At 41.3% G+C, this 17186-nt stretch overlaps 1 protein-coding gene across 2 annotated transcripts in view; it reads right to left on the reverse strand.

The window, feature by feature from the left end:
* Positions 1-17186, reverse strand: part of GALNT1 (polypeptide N-acetylgalactosaminyltransferase 1) — a 670235-nt gene that overhangs the window by 15247 nt on the left and 637802 nt on the right. For both annotated transcript variants that reach the window (XM_075826839.1, XM_075826838.1), the window contains 4 exons: positions 13344-13461; positions 13053-13233; positions 11053-11192; positions 1704-1802 (listed from right to left, as the gene is read on the reverse strand). In XM_075826839.1, the coding sequence (XP_075682954.1) occupies positions 1704-1802; positions 11053-11192; positions 13053-13233; positions 13344-13461 (538 nt within the window). The remainder of the gene's footprint in view (positions 1-1703; positions 1803-11052; positions 11193-13052; positions 13234-13343; positions 13462-17186) is intronic.

The following is a 17186-nucleotide window of genomic DNA, read 5'->3' on the forward strand; positions in this document are numbered from 1 at the left end:
TCGAATTACACAGCCCCTAACGTCACTGTCCATATATGGACAGTGACGTCAAGGCCTTTTCTAAGACAGGAGTCCCCGGCAGAGAGCTTGCGATTCCCTGGCCAGGGACTCCTTAGCAGAAAGCCCTGACACCACAGTCTATATATGGGCAGTGACGTCAGGGGCTTCCCCGGGCTCAGCGCTTAAAGTAGCACTCTCCCTTTGTGAGAGCCAGGATCAGTTTTTAACCACCATCACAAGAATTAGTTTCTGAAAAATGGAGCCATTGACTTCTATGGGGGGGCCGTCAAGCTGTGAAAACTGCCAAAAATAGAATTAGTTCTATTTTTTGACATGCAGTATTTATGGGCCAAACCCCACCGTGTGAATACACCTATAGAACTTCATCGTTCTGAAAATGGCATTCTGATGGCAATAGTGTGAATACAGCGTAACCGAACTATTATTTTGTACTTTTTTTTCACTCACTAATGCCTGACTTCTAATTTGTGAATGGCTTTTAATAGACTACCTTGATTTGTATTATGCATCATGCCTCACTTTTCATTACAATGAAAAATAAAGCATGGCATTAGAGTTTAAAGACTTCTTCCCATAACGCCAGGATCACACACACAGTTTTGATGCAGTATTCGGCTCCGTTGTTTGAGCCAAACACAGAAATGAACACAAAACAAAAGGAGATGCAGCAGTCTTTCCTTTATACTTCCTCTTCCTTTTGGATGCACTTCTGGCTGTGGCTAAAATACTGAGCCAAAAACTGCATCAAAAGGGTGTGTGTTCCTTACCTTAAAGAGTAACCCCACTTTCATTACTTTTGATATGTCATAGACATATCAAAAGTTTGGATCGGTGGGGGTCTGGGTGCTGAAACAAAGGACCGATCTTTTGATATGTCTCTATGACATAGCCTTTAAATAGGAACTACACTTTCATCAAACTTTTGATGAAAGTGTAGTCCCTATTTAAACGCTAAGTAAACCTTTGAGCACATTATTATTATTGTTTTTTTAAATAAAACGCACTATTATTCAGAACAACTTTATTGGTTTTTAATATAAAATGTTTTTACTTTTTGAGATACCGCTTCTATGTATTCTGGCTGACAGGAGCCGTCCTGCTCTGATCTTACCTCACTCTCCCTTAAAGGCTATGAAAACCTTTGAAGACTTTTTTTATTTTTACTAAAACTGTGTATTAGAGTGTTTTGTGCAACATTGTAATTTGTTTTTATTAAAAATAATTTTCACTTTTTCAGATACAGGTTCTATGTATCCCGGATACATAGAAGCGGTGTCTTTAGCTCAATCCCGAATGTGTCAGGTCAGTAGGACTGATGGTTTAGGGGACAGTGGGTTTGTGTGTCTCCGTCACGCAGGATGCACCGGTAATTGATCACATCTAAGTTATGAACTTAGAAGTGATCGATGACCGGTAGATCCGGCCTCGCTGTTACCGAAGGTGATACAGGTTTATGGGAAAACCCCTTTAATACAAAAGAATGCAAACGGAGAAATTTAAAAAGCTTTCGTAGTGAAAAGCAACACAGTATTTTGGGAATATCGGGGTGCGGTGAATAAAAAAAAAGCAATAAATAATTGAACTAGCTAGATGTCCTCTATAATGTAGCTATAAGCAATTATACAGTGAGCCCCCCTCTACTTTTAAATGCCGTAAAAAAAACAAAAAACAACATACTATACCTGGTTTCCACCCATTCCATGGCAGTTAAAAATACCAACTTTTTCATTCTCCTTCCTTGCCATGTTGTCCAAACATTGATTTGTCTCAACATTTCTGATCTGAGTAGAAAAGACCAGTGTAAGAAAGTTTATTTATTATCAGTGCCCCTGTTTATGTGACGTCAGCAACATGCTATACATATTATTAACCCATTAACGACCAGGCCTATTTTGGCCTTAATGACTAAAAAATTATTTTGCATTTTTTCACCATCGCACTCTAGAAGTCATAACTTTTTTGTTTTTCCGTCAACATAGCCGTATGAAGGCTTCTTATTTGCGAGACAAATAATTTTTTATTAATTGCAACATTTTTGGGTGCATAACACATATAGGTTAACTTTTATTAAACTTTTTTTGGGAGGGAATTGAAAAAAAAAACAAACAAAAAAACCCCTGCTATTCCAGCATTGTTTTTAGCTTTTGAAATAAACGTCGTAAGCTATGCGGCTTAAATAAAACGTTACCTTTATTCTAGGAGTCCATATCATTATGGCAATACCAAATATGTATGGGTTGTTTAGGTTTTACTACGTTTGCACAATAAAAACCCTTAAAAAAAAAAAAAGATATATATATTTATTTTTGAATTGCGGCATTCCAATAGTAAAAACTTTTTTAGTTTTCTGTCCATCTGGCCATATGAGGGCTTGTTTTTTTGCGGGTCAAGGTTTAGTATTTATCGTTACTATTTTGAGGTACATGGGACTAATTGATTATATGCTTTTTTATATATTTTTTGGGGGGAGACTGAAAAAAATTCTGTTTTACGGTTTGGTTTTGTACGCCGTTCACCCGGTGGATTAATTAATGTGTTAACTTCATTGTCTGAGTCATTACGATCGCAGCGATTACCATATATGTGCAGTTTTTTCTTTTACACTTTTTTTCATAAACTTTAACCGTTTGAACAATTATTTTTATTTTTTTATAGTCCCGCTAGGGGATTTGACAATGCGATCTTCGCATCGTAGATTTAATGCTTTGGTATACTTTGTATGCCAAAGCATTACTGCCTGACAGTGTAAAACTGACAGACAATCGGTCAGGGGCTAGGCCTAATAGGCAGTTACTTATGGTAGGCCTGGGAACCTCTGTTAGGCCCTAGCTGCCATGGTTACCCATCGGCACCCCACAATCACATTGCGGGTGTGTCGATGGGGTGACAGAGGGAGCTCCCTTCCTCTGTCAAACACCTTAAATGCCATGGTCGATATTGACTGTGGCATCGAAGTGATAAAACTGCCGGAATTGGAGTTCTCTCCAATTCCGCCAGTTGTGGCAGGAACCAGGCTGTGAATAATAGTCGTGCTCCTGTCGCGGATCTTGTGGGTACAGGGGCAGTACCCACGAGATCAGAGTAATGAATGAATCTGGTGCGGGAACTAGCACCTGCTCGTGACTGATATACCCGTCGCTACGGGGTTAAAAGTAGTTCAGTTTTTGTTAAAACCATCATACTTTCGCCTCACAACTGTCCAAACAATATATCTGGTATTGCAGCTCAGCGCCACTCATTTACCCCTTTGTGACCAGCATATTTTAGACCATCATGACCAAGCTATTTTTTTTACTTCTTCGAACGTCAAAGAGCTATAACTTCTTCATTTTTGCATACACACAGCTGTATAAGATCTTGTTTTTTGCGGGACAAGTTGTATTTTTTAGTAGAGCTATTTTGGGGTACATATAATTTATTTACTAACTATTTTCGGGGGGGGGGGGGGGGAAATAGGGAAAAACTGGCATTTTCGCCACACTTGGTTACATAGTTTGTACGGTTGAAAAAAAAGACACATGTCCATCAAGTTCAACCAAGGGAGGGGAAAGGGGAAGTGGGATGGGAAAGGGGAAGTAAATTGCGTCTAAAATTTCTGCTGTTTACCGTGTGGTATAATCAAACTTTATACAGCGTGTCGTTACGATTGCGGCCATATTTATATAGTTGTCTTATGTTTTACTACTTTTACACACGACAGACACTTTTTCCCAAAATTATTTGTTTTTGGGATGCCATATTTAAGGAGACACAACTTTTTTTATTTTTCTGCCAACGCAGTTGTATTTTTTTTGCAGGATGACTTATCCAGTTATACACGGATGCATAGGTGTTATCAGTAGCCGCGATGGAGCGAACCTGCAGTGGGGGGGGGCTAAATTTAAGGTTTCCTAATCAACCCATCTGTTTTTCTTTGAGAATAGATCACCATCTGGCGATTATAGTACCTGTTCTGTTTATAGGCACTTACAGAGTATTGTTTGATTGTAGCCACTTAACCGGCTTGCATGCTGGTACATGCTATTCAAGTGTATTGGATTGCTTGTGACAACAATATGTTTTTATTGGTACCATGTTGGAGAACATGCGACTTTTTGATCTCTTTTTATCAAATTTTTTTTGAAGGCAGGACGAACAGAAAACTGGCACTGTTTTTTTTTATTTTCTACGGCGTTCACCGTGCTGGTTAAATAATGTAATAGCTTTATAGATGGGCTCGTTACTGATGCGGCGATACCAAATGTGTGTAATTTTTTTTACTTTTCATAATAAAGCATTTTGTAAGGGGGAAAAGTGTGTTTTTTTTTTATACTTGCCATTTTTATTTATTATAAACTTTATTAAACAATTTTTTTAACTTTTTTTTAGTCCCACTAGGGGACTTTACTGTGCGATCTTAATCGCTTTTATAATACACTGCAATACTTCTGTGTACAAAAATGGCGGACCTGCGGGCCTTCATTAGGCCCCCAGGCAGCCGTAGCAACCATCGCCCCGCCCCCCGCGATTGCGTTGCGGGGAGCGTGATGAGCTGTTAGAGGGGGTCGCCCCCCTCTTTCGAACGATTTAAATGCTGCGGTCTCTGTTGACTGCTCGAGCGCGATGCCGCTAGTTACTCTGGGGTGTCGGCTGTAACAAACAGCATCGTATGAAGCGGGTTCACATTTATGAACTTTTTTTTGGGGGGGGGGGGGGGTATAGAAAAAAAAATGCAACTTCGCAACACTTTTTTGCGTCCTAAATTTACGCCGTTTACCGTGTGGTATAAATAACACAATAACTTTATTCAGTGGGTTGTTGTGATTGCAACAATACCAAACCTATATAGATTTTTTTTAGAATTTACTACTTTTACACAGTAAAAATACTTTTTTTTCAAAATTATTTGTTTCTGTGTCTCCATATTTGAAGAGCCATAACTTTTTTATTTTTTCGCCGATGCAGTTGTGAGGGCTTTTGTTTTGCAGGATGACTTGTAGTTTTTATTGGTACCATTTTGGAGTAGATGCAAATTTTTTATAATTTTTTTTTTGTTAAGGCAGGATTCAAAGAAAACCGCAATTACATTGTTTTTTATTTTATTTTTTACGACGTTCACCGTGCGGGTTAAATGATGTAATAACTTTATAGTTGGGTTCGTTACAGATGCGGCAATACCAAATATGTGTAACATTTTTACTTTATTTTGTTTTTTTTAAAATAATAAACAGTTTGTAAGGGGAAAAAAAGTGGGGTATTTATTTTCACTTTTTTTTTTTTTTTTTTTAAACTTTTTTACTAGTCATACTAGGGTACTTCACTATGCGATAGTCCGATCGCATTTATAATACACTGCAATACTTCTGTATTGCAGTGTATTATGCCTGTCCGTGTAAAACGGACAGGCATCTGCTAGGCCATGACTCTGGCATGAACTAGCAAGCATACACTACAGGCAGACCTAATAAAGGCCCCCCCCCCCCCCGGCTGCCATAGAAGACACCGGCATTCTGCGATCATACGCAGGGTGCCGGTGGGATGAGAGAGGGATCTCCCTCCCTCCCTCTATCCAAAATAACTCAGATGCCGAGCTCGCTATTGAGCGCTGCATCTGAGGGGTTAAACGGGTGAGATAGATATTGATATCGACCGCACCCGTTCGAGCAGGGATACCCCCAGCTCTCAGCTACCTCTGGCAGCTGAGAGCAGGGAGATTTAACAGCTCCCTGATCGGTTTATTTATTCTGATGCAGTGCCGTAAAAAGGCCTATGCATCGGAATAAAGCTTATTAGCGGCCCCCATGAAAAGGCAAATTGGCGGTCACTAACGGGTTAACCCCCCCTGGATGTAAGCAGCGCTTCTTTGAAAACCACCCTTATTGGAATCCCTTGTTGGAATTATCTAGTTTGAGAACGGACAGCCGTGGGGTCCTTCCTAGGTCTCCATGGCTGACTGCAAAGGGTATCCCTAGTTTCCGATCACGTTACCGGGTTTCCGATAAAGCGATTGAAGAGGGGAGTCCCCTTTGACCATGCTGTGATCAAATGGCCGCCGTAAAAACACTATGGGGCGGTCACTAACGGGTTAAATATGTTTGTTTATATTTTGACAGATGGTCATTGTTTCACATTTTTGTTGTAATTTATGTCATTAGCACTTCAACATTTCCTTTTGATCTGTACCAATCTTATATAAAATTCTATGAGGTTTTTGTTAATGGTAGGTGAACTATTTCTATTTAAGTCCATGTGTGCATCCACACCAACAGCTCTTGTATAATGGGTAGTAACCCGAAGGGGAGGAACTTTCTCACTGGACCAATAGGTTTACAAAATCACAGACCAGATCCAACAGGCAACAGTGGCCCTGGATGCTTTTCTTACCAAATCAAGCCAATGTAAAAGCCCACTCCCTCCGATGTGATGGGGAGGGACAAAAAGAAGGTAGAATGAACTCTTTAATATGGAAGGCAGAGACTACCTTCAATAGGAATAACTGAACAGGTCAGAAAACCATCTTATGCTTATGGATGACCAAAAATCGGGACTTAAAAAAAACACAGCATGTTCTGATACCCATCTAATGGAAATGACAGTCACCAGAGAAGCTACCTTCCCAGAAAGGAGACACAGTAAAAGGTCTCCCAAAACATTCTAAAGCAGCCACCTGAAGCGCCCCCCAAGGGCCAAATTAAGATTCCAAAGCTCAATGGGATGTCTGAAAGGCGGGGCGGGGGGGGGGGGGGGGGGGCAACCTCATGAGCAACCACCTGCAAAAAGGCTTCACTTGAGAATGAAAAGCTAAAGTTCTATGAAAAAGAATGGCTGGAGCAGAGACCTCTAAGTCCTTTTGGGCCTGATTGCAGGAAGGACGGAACCCTAGATGTGGAACATTTCATAGGAAGAAAATTATTGCGTTCACACCAGCGTATATAAGCCTTCCACATACGATAGTACACCTTGGGTGACAGAGGTTTCCTGGCCTTCAACATAATCAATTGAAGAAATGAGATCTCCATGTTACAGCCACGCGACCACTAATCTTAAGGCCTCATTCACACGGCAGGGTTTCCCGGCCGGGTGCCGGCCGTTCATAAATCGGCCGGCACCCGGCTGCATTAGGAATAATAGACCCCTAATGGGGCTATTCACACGACCGATTTTTTGACGGCCGGGAAAACCGCCCGTCAAAAAATAGGACATGCTCTATTTTCGCCCGGGTACCCGGCCGCCCGGCTCCCATAGAAGTCTATGGGGCCGGGTAATACCCGGCCATCACCGGGATGTGTCCCGAGGGACGGCCGGGTTTTCCGGCTCTTGCGCTCTATCTCCTCCTCCTCACAGCGCAGAGTGCATGTGAGGAGGAGGAGGAGTTGATGCCATTCTGACGAATGGCATCGCTGTACACGGTGTGGCAGGGCCGGGGTGTACAGCAGGTGGAGGGAGCGCTGCGCTGGCTCCCTTCTCCTGCTTGTTTTAAAAGCGCCCTGGCCCGGCGACACCTTTGATGGCTGCTGCTGCTGCTACTACTGTAGCGACGCCACTATAGCAGAGCGGGGAGGTATCTCCCCGCTCTGCTATGTGCTAGCCGCACTTTAGCTCCTTGAAGGAGCGGAATCCCCGTGTGTTCGGGGATTCCGCTCCTGGACAGAGCGCTTGATGTCTCTGTCCATATCTGGGCAGTGACATCAGGGGAAACTCCTGAAGCGGAATCCCCGAACACATGGGGATTCCCCTTCAGGAGTTGCCGCTGATGTCACTGTCCGGATCTGCCCGACCCGGCACGGATGCATAACTTTATGCAAACCGGCCGGGCAGAATGGCCGATTTTACCGGCCGGCACTCGGGCTCGGACGCGACCCGGTCGTGTGAATCCCGCCTAAGGATTCCATGCAAGACCTCAAAACACAAAGCGGTTCAACCTCCTCAAGTCCAGGATAGGACGAGGAGATCCGTCCTTTTTGGGGACTGTAAAGAGATTTGAATACAACCCCTAAAGCCGTTCCGGCTGAGGAACTGGGACAATGACCTTCCGCAGAAGGCAACGAACAGCCTGGGAAAAAGAAAAAGCTTGATCTGGAGGGCTAGACATCAACTCACAAACCCAGGCATCGGTCACATGAGCAAACCAAGTCTCCTGAAAGGAAATAAATTGTCCCCCCACTCGGACATCCCCCACGAGTGGGGAGGCCTCTTCATTTGCATTAGGTGTCTTGTTGGAGAGGTCTCTGGAACATGGGCCGCAGGTGAAAAGTCGGTCTAGACGAAAAACATTTATGTCTGGACTCAGTGATATGGTTCGTCCTCCATTGCCTGATCTCAAAGAAAATGAAAGGAGCGAAAACGGACAGAGGTTTGCGCACAGCGAGCTCTTACCGCCTGTAGTCTTAGAAATAATCTCATTCAGACGTTTATCAAAAAGCCTGCTGCCCATAAAGGATAGGCCAATCGGGGTCTTCTTTGAAGCTTGATCCGCTGCCCAAGATCTCAGCCAAACAAAGCGTCGGAGGGCAATGAAATTACTTGATGAACGGGCATTTTAGGAGACTGACTCGAGAGGCCACAAATAAATAACTTTGAAGTGTGGCTTACCGGAGAGGCGAGTCCTGCTGCAGCATAGCTGCTTCTCCAAAATGAACAGGCCTTACTCAAGAGGATGCCAATACCCGGCAGAAACGGCAGCCAAAAAAATAGATTTAGCTTGAGAATACAACTTCTTGTCCAGAGAGTCATTAAGTAAAGCCGCATTAGGCAAAGGAATTGTAGTGGTCCTTGATAGACTAGAGATGGGCAGATCCACAAAAGGAAACACAATATTTGAACGTTTAGAAATAACTAAGTCCAAAGGAAATGTGGGCAGCACAGCAGAACAGAAACCATCAGGATGCAGGCCTCCAGGGATCCGACTTGTAAATCCCCAAATGTAAACAAAATAGGAAAAAGAGGCAGCACTCCAAAAGTTGTATCAAACGGAATAAATTTATTCACCAATCAGTGAAAAAAGGTTACAACGTTTCAGCTGCTCCATGCAAAGGCTTTGACAAAGGCTGCATGGAGCAGCTGAAACGTTGTAACCTTTTTTCACTGATGGGTGAATAAATTTATTTAATTTGATACGACTTTTGGAGTGCTCCTTCATTTGTAGAAATACATAGGATGTTAGGATGTTTTCTACTTTGGTTAATAATTTCTCAAATTCGCTATGGTTTGGGAAACTTAAGAAAGTGATGCGACTGGTGCTGAAAGAGTGCCTCTTCAGGAGATGGTGTCGGTCTATACACGAAAGGTGTTCCTGACAGCACGTATAAACGTCTGCAGAGCAGCTGACAACAGTTATTCCTGTTCTGACGGAGTTAGAAAATACATGAGAGAAGAGAGACTGATCCACATTGGAGGCAACTTCCCCATTGAAAACTCCAATGGGACACCCTGGGAAAGAACTTGACAAGGAAAAGGACCTGTCCAAGGTAGGCTGGCCTGTGTGTAAACTTTACATCAAAGCCGCCACAGGCATAAAAGGTAGCCTAGCCCACCTGTATAAGCTGTTTGGTAGCCTCCACCTGGGGAAAACACATGACAGAAGGGGGGGGGGGGGGGCAACACAAATAAACAAGAAGTAATATTAAAGGGAAAAAGCTTGGAGCTATGTAAACCTGTAGACTACAGCAGGAAAAGATAGTTCCAATAGACGGCCAAATAGCAGAAATAAAGTCCTCAGATTGTATGAAAATTGTGTAAGCTCCAGGAGATCACAGCCCTCCTTAAACATTGACCCTGCCCCAAACTTGCCTCCTGCACAACCTCCTTCCAGCAATCATAAATTTGTCACCTATACTGTGGATAGATGATAAACATTTATCATCTACACACAGTAAGGAGTTTATCCAGGACTTTTCAAAATTGGCAGTAGGGCAGGAGATGGTGTAAAATAATAAACCAGCAGATACAAATACCCTGAAGTCCCCCACTCTGCTGCGCTAAGACCCAGTTCTCCACAGCTCCAGTCCAAGAAGCTACTGCTGTTCTTTGTTTACGTGCTATTCATGGCAGCATCACCGTTATGGCCAGTCATTGGTTTTAGCGACACAACCGCTTCCGGACCTTGAAGGACCAGAGACGTAGGGAATAGGGTCTTAGCACTGATGTGGCGGGGGGCACTTCAGGGGGTGAGTACCTTAATTAATTTCTTTACACCTTACCCTGACCTGCTGAAGATAAAGGGGTTATCAGAAACATTGCATTAAGTGGTTTGGCCTCGAAAACATTTGTTATCTATCCACAGGATAGGTGACACATTTATGATGTTAGAGGTCCCACGTTGGATATCCCCACCGATCAAAAGGGTCCCCTATCAACCGTTTGAATGGAGCGGCAGATGGATGTGCGCACTACTGCTCCATTCTATGTGAAGTGACGAAGATAGCCAAGCTCAGTACTCGACTTTCTCTGTCAGTCTAGACATTACAACAGGGGGACACAGGAGCCTCGCTCTCATGATCCATGGCGGTCCCCAGCAATCATACATTTATCACATATTTTGTGGATAGGTGATAAATGTTATTTGCATGCCAAACCCTTTAACACTCTACGTATTTCAATATGTCTTAGGTTTAATATTTTTTGACATTTAGGGTCAGTTCACACAGTTTTTTGGCACGGATTTTGACATGGAAACCACATCTGAATAAGCGCCAGAAAATGGGCCAAATCGCCCCCATTGATTTCAAAAGGAGGTAGAGGCGTTTTTCCTCGGTCTTGGAAAAAATAAAAGCGGCATGTTCCTCCTTCCAGCACCTGACCTCCCGGTGAAATAAATGGGAGGCAGCAAAAAATCTGCAGAGCTCGTTTGAGAGTTTTTTTTTTGCTGCGGCGCTTGCATTAGATTCAATGGCCGTGGGCAAAAACGCAGCAAAAACGCGGGAAAAAAAAAAAGTATTAGAACGATGGCAGGTTAAAAGCAAACTTTTTTTCTGCCTACAAAAATCTGTGTATGAACTATCCCTTATAATCATTTTACAGGCATGTACAGGTATCACAATTTATTGATCTTACCTCTCCCAAAGAAAAATAATGACGAGGTATCTGGGAATCGGGATATACATTTTCTAAGTACCAAGCAAATGGTTTACATTGGAGTTTATGCCTTAAGCCAACTCTTGAAGATATATCCCCATAATCTACTTTAGTCACTCCTGAAATTATAATGAATATTACCATTAGCTTGATATCAAAAGTCAAGGCTGATTAAACTGCTAACAAATGTTAAACATGAATTTCTTAAAATTATGTTTGTCAATATGCCCTGGAAAATTACCGTATATGTCAGGATATAAATAAAACAAAAAGTAACAATCCTAAAACATGTGTGAAACATTAAAGGGTCTGTATGAGATTCGCCTGCAAGTGACCAAGTTGAGTCCTTTAGGTTGAAATGAAACTTAAAATATTAGAAAATATTATTTTATTTCTTGACAAATCTATGCTAGCCAGAAGTAGGGGACAGGACAAAAGGAGTACAGCTGCAGGTCGCCTTTGTAGTCAACTTGTTGTGACTATGGGGAAACCTAATTCTGCATAGTAACTGTAGACACATAATTGGAAAGAAAATGCCTGCTGAAACGCATGGCAAGACCCTTCATGTAGAAAATCTATAGGGGATATAAAGATAGCAGTCACACCTGGGTCCTAGAGCCTGAGGGGGAACATTGGCTGCTCTGCAACATAAGGAAGTACAAGAGTTTTTAATCAATATACAGTGGCATCGCTGTGTGCATTATCCTTGTATTATGATAATGTGTTTATTGTCCATGTACTATGACATCACTGTGTTTGGTATTCCAGTTTTGCAATATCACTTTGTGCATAAGACCTGGAACGTGACACTAGTGTGACATCACTATGCGCAATATATTTACGTTTTAATACTTTACTTAGGTCATTACTCATGTGCTGTGACATCACTATTTTGAATCACAGTGCAGAGATATTACTTTTTAATATGCCTTCCCTGTGTTTACTATCCGTGTGTAGATTTTCAAGGATTTGCGACATATCTGTTAGAATTATTTCTGTGCAGTGACATCACGGTGTACATTTTCAGGGGCAAATGTATATGAGGAGCACAGGCTGCAGTCACACACAAGAATTGGTACCGGAGTTGGCCCTACTTTCTCAAGTTGGGGAGCCCCCGTCACAGATTTTGTATCAGGGCCTTCAAGTTACGCCTCTGCACAAATTGACAGCAGACATTTAATGAAGTTACTTTTAATACTTCTGCTTAAATTTGCTTTTTTTTTAGATGTATTGGAGCAATATAAACAAAGTGTTGGTTGCAATAGTCTGCTTATCCTTTAAAAGAAAATAACTCTTTAGAATAGGTTGATGTGAAATTGTTAAAATCTTTTTTTTAAAATGGCAACTACGATACAACTTTGTTTTCTTTGGTGAAAAATTGCTAGTGACGATGCAAGTAGCACAAAATTTTGTTGATCCGAATTGTGATTTTACAGAGATTCAAGCACGACTTGTAGCCCTAGACTTATACCATATGATATTATTATAATTAAAGAAAGCGAAGAAAAAACAACAACTCCAAAATAAAAATAAAAATGTATAACCAAATTTCACCTTATTATCCAAAACACTTGGTAAAAGGTACGTGTACTAAGCACCCACGATAGAACTGCGTGTCATTACTACTCATATCTGTACAATTCATGCATATGTATATCAGACAAAAAGATATAACAAAAGGCAAATAAGTGTTAATAGACACAGTAGAAAATACACTAAGTTTCATATTACAGAAAGCGTATGTACGCACGCACGCTACTTTATTTGACTCCAATTTGGTTAGATATGCAATGTCTAAAAATTATAAAAAAATTACATTTGCAGGAGATTTAATAAAAGCATGGCAGGACCCATCACGTAGAAAAAGACCATCTGTCTTTTTATGGAGTAAATTAAATAAATGGCATTATGCATAAAGTATTTAACCATGACAGTAATTTATCTGTAATAAATTACTATAATAAAAAGATTAAACTCACCGGGTGAAATGATATAAAAGAAGTTCTTGAATTCATCCATCCACACTTCTGCCAACCTCCGATTGTTCTTGTTGATAATTTGCCCTGTACCACCTGGGAAGGTATACGGAGTAGCTTTTCTAAAAACGTGACCAACATGCGAACAAGTGACTATTTCAAGTGTACCTCCGCATTGCCATATCTAAAGGAAAAAAAATGGACACAAATCATTAAAAAGAATCCCTAAAACAGGGGAACAAAACAGCTCAGTGTAATAATACTAGAGATTGCTGTACACGCAATTATACTTACTCTAAATGAAATTTCTAAATTCTCCCCTCCCCAAATATCCATTCCAGCATCATATGTCCCAATCTCCTGGAAATAATCTCTGTCAATTGAAAAGAGGCCCCCTGCCATAGTAGGAGTCCTGCAAAGGAAGAACATATATTGCAACTGATGAATTTATAGACAATGGGCATTTCAAAACATCTATAAATAAAGCAAACCGGTTGCATAGGCATACAATTTTAGAAAATCAATGTTTATACAAGGCACAAACAAATTATTAACCTTATGTTACTGACATTTTAATATATCAGTCGTATTACTGATTATTTTTTCTATTTAAAGAGGATCTGTCACCAGATTCTCAAATCCCTATTTCCTATTGCATGTGATCGGCGCTGCAATGTAGATGACAGTAACGTTTTTTTGTTCTTTTTTAAAACGTTCATTTTTGGCCAAGTTATGAGCTATTTTATATATATGCAAATGAGGTTTGAAATGGACAACTGGGCGTTTTATTTTCATTATGTCCAACTGGGCGTGTATTGTGTTTTTAACTGGGCGTGTTTACGTGTATGATGCTGACCAATCAGTGACCAGTCAGCATCATACACTCCTCTCCATTCATTTACACAGCAGCGATGTGCAGCCACATAAACAGAGATTAACGTTAATCAAGTGTCCTGATAATGAATGCACATGATCATCCAGCCAGGACGTCATGTGTATTCAGAATCCTGACACTGCTGAATCTTTTCTGTGAGACTCCGGCAAGGGAAGCGAAATCTCGCGAGATTACGGAGGTAAACGAGATTTCGTTTCACTTGCTAGAAATCTCAAAGAAAAGATTCAGAAGTGTCAGGATTCTGAATACACATGACGTCCAGGCTGGATGATCATGTGTATTCATTATCAGGACACTTGATTAACGTTAATCTCTGTTTATGTGGCTGCACATCGCTGCTGTGTAAATAAATCTAGATGAGTGTATGATGCTGACTGGTCACTGATTGGTCAGCGTCATACACATAAACACGCCCAGTTAAAAACACAATACACGCCCAGTTGGACATAACGAAAAAAAAAAACGCCCAGTTGTCCATTTCAAACCTCATTTGCATATATATATATATATATATATATATATATATATATATATATAAAATAGCTCATAACTTGGCCAAAAATGAAAGTTTAAAAAAAAAACAAAAAAAACCGTTACTGTTATCTACATTGCAGCGCCGATCACATGAATCTGGTGACAGAGCCTCTTTAAGGCTTTATTCACACCTGCGTCGGTGTAGTCTGTTGTTCTGCTTCTCTGACTGAGCAGAGCAAGGGAATAACGGATGCACCGATTCTGTTGCACAACAGATACCACCGGCGGCCGACAGAACCCATTGACTTTAATGGGTTCCGTCGGGGTGTCTGTCGTGTTACCGGAGACAGTAGCCAAAAGTATGTGGACAGCTGATCAACACATCCATATGTTTTGTTGAACATCTCATTCCATAACCTTAAGTAATATTAAGTAATATTAGGTTGCACCCAACACTTCCCTCCTCTTCCTAGCAGCTATAAGGCTGGAATCACACGAGCATGTTACATCCGTAAAGGACGGAACATATTTCGGCCGCAAGTCCCACGCCGAACACACTGCAGGGAGCCAGGCATTTGCCATCCATTTTTCATGGACGTTAAAAAAATGGATGAATTTTATTCGCTAGGGCTTTTTGTACAAACTCCCTGAAAACACCACAGTGCCCATGTAGATAGTGACATAATACCACTGTAGATCGTGCCACATTGCCTAGAAAAAGTGCCAGTGCCACATAAATAGTGCCATAGTGCCGACAGTGGCACATTTCTCCCAGTAGATAATGCCCACTTACAGTGCCCATGTAGGTAGCGCCACAGTGTCCCCTGTAGATAGTGCCACACTCCCTGTATATAGCACCCACTGTAGATGGCACCAAATCCCCTGTACATCGCGCCACCCCCCTGTATACAATATCACGCTGCGACACCCCCCAGTAAATGGCCTCCCCTTCCTGTAAATAGCACCACTGTAGCTCCCTGTAGGAGCGAAATCCCTCTGGCCGAAGATTCCGCTCCTACAGGAAGCCCCTGATGTCTCTGTCCATATATGGACAGTGGCTAACTCTAAAAGCAGAATCCCCAGCCAGATGGGGATTCCGCTCCAGGAGTAGCCTATGACCTTACTGTCCATATATGGATAGTGATACCAGGGGCTTGAGGGGTGTAGTTTGCCAAATGGGGTCACTTTTGGGGGTTTCCACTGTTTTGGCACAAGACCTCTTCAAACCTGACATGGTGCCTAAAATATATTCTAATAAAAGGGAGAACCCCAAATCTACTAGGTGCTCCATTGCTTCTGTATCCTGTGCTTCAGTCACACTAGGGCTACATTGTGGGATATTTAAAAAAAACTGCAGAACCTGAGCAATACATATTGCGTTGCATTTTTCTGGTAAAACCTTCTGTGTTACAGAAGAAAACTGAATAAAAGGGATTTTCTGAAAAAAATAAAACAAATTTGTAAATGTCATCTCCACTTTACTTTATTCCCTTTGAACCGCCTAATGGGTTAAGAAACTTTCTAAAGCTGTTTTGAATACTTTGAGTCGTCTACTTTTTAAAAGGAGGCGTTTCTAATATATAGGACCCTCAAAGGCACTTCAGTTCTGAAGTGGCACCTAAAAAAGTCTTTTTTTTTTCAAATTTTCTTGAAAATATGAGAAATTGCTGCTTATGTTTTAAGCCTTGTAACGTCCTAGAAAAATGAAAGAATGTTTAAAAAACTATGGCAACATAAAGTAGACATATGGGAAATATAAACTAGTTACTATTTTGTGTGGTGTAACTATCTGCCTTACAAGCAGATACATTTAAATTCAGAAAAATGAAATTTTTTCCAAATTTTCTCTAAATTTTGCTATTTTTCACAAATAAACACTATGTATCGACCAAATTTTACCACTAACAAAAGTCCAATATTAATAAAGGCATTTCAAAGTTATTACCACATAAAGTGACAGGTTAGCTCTGAAAAATGGGTCTTAGCCTTAAGGGTATGTGCACACGCTAACTGCATTTACGTAGATGACAGTAACGTTTTTTTGTTCTTTTTTAAAACGTTCATTTTTGGCCAAGTTATGAGCTATTTTATATATATGCAAATGAGGTTTGAAATGGACAACTGGGCGTTTTTTTTTCATTATGTCCAACTGGGCGTGTATTGTGTTTTTAACTGGGCGTGTTTACGTGTATGATGCTGACCAATCAGTGACCAGTCAGCATCATACACTCCTCTCCATTGATTTACACAGCAGCGATGTGCAGCCACATAAACAGAGATTGACGTTAATCAATTGTCCTGATAATGAATGCACATGATCATCCAGCCTGGACGTCATGTGTATTCAGAATCCTGACACTTCTGAATCTTTTCTGTGAGACTCCGGCAAGGGAAGCGAAATCTCTCATCCGTTAGATCTGCCCCGGTCAACTGTAAGTGCTATTGTTGTGAAGCGTCTAGGAGGAATAGCTGAGGCACGCAAGCAGTAGACCACGCAAACTCAAAGAGCGGTACTGCTATGTGCTGAAGCATGTGTCACGCAAAAACCACTATCATTTGTTGCATCACTCACTCAGTTCTAAACTACCTCTGGAAGTAACCTCAGCTTAATAATTATAGGTTGGGAGCTTATAACATGCGTTGCCATGGTCCAGCAGCTGCAGACAAGCCTACCAAGCACATTGCGAGGGGCGGATGGATGAATCTGGGTTTGGCGGATGCCAGCAGAACGACCGGAATACATAATGTAAAATTTAGTGGATAAGGGA

Source organism: Rhinoderma darwinii, chromosome 5 (assembly GCF_050947455.1).
Source record: "Rhinoderma darwinii isolate aRhiDar2 chromosome 5, aRhiDar2.hap1, whole genome shotgun sequence".
NCBI lineage: Eukaryota > Metazoa > Chordata > Amphibia > Anura > Rhinodermatidae > Rhinoderma > Rhinoderma darwinii.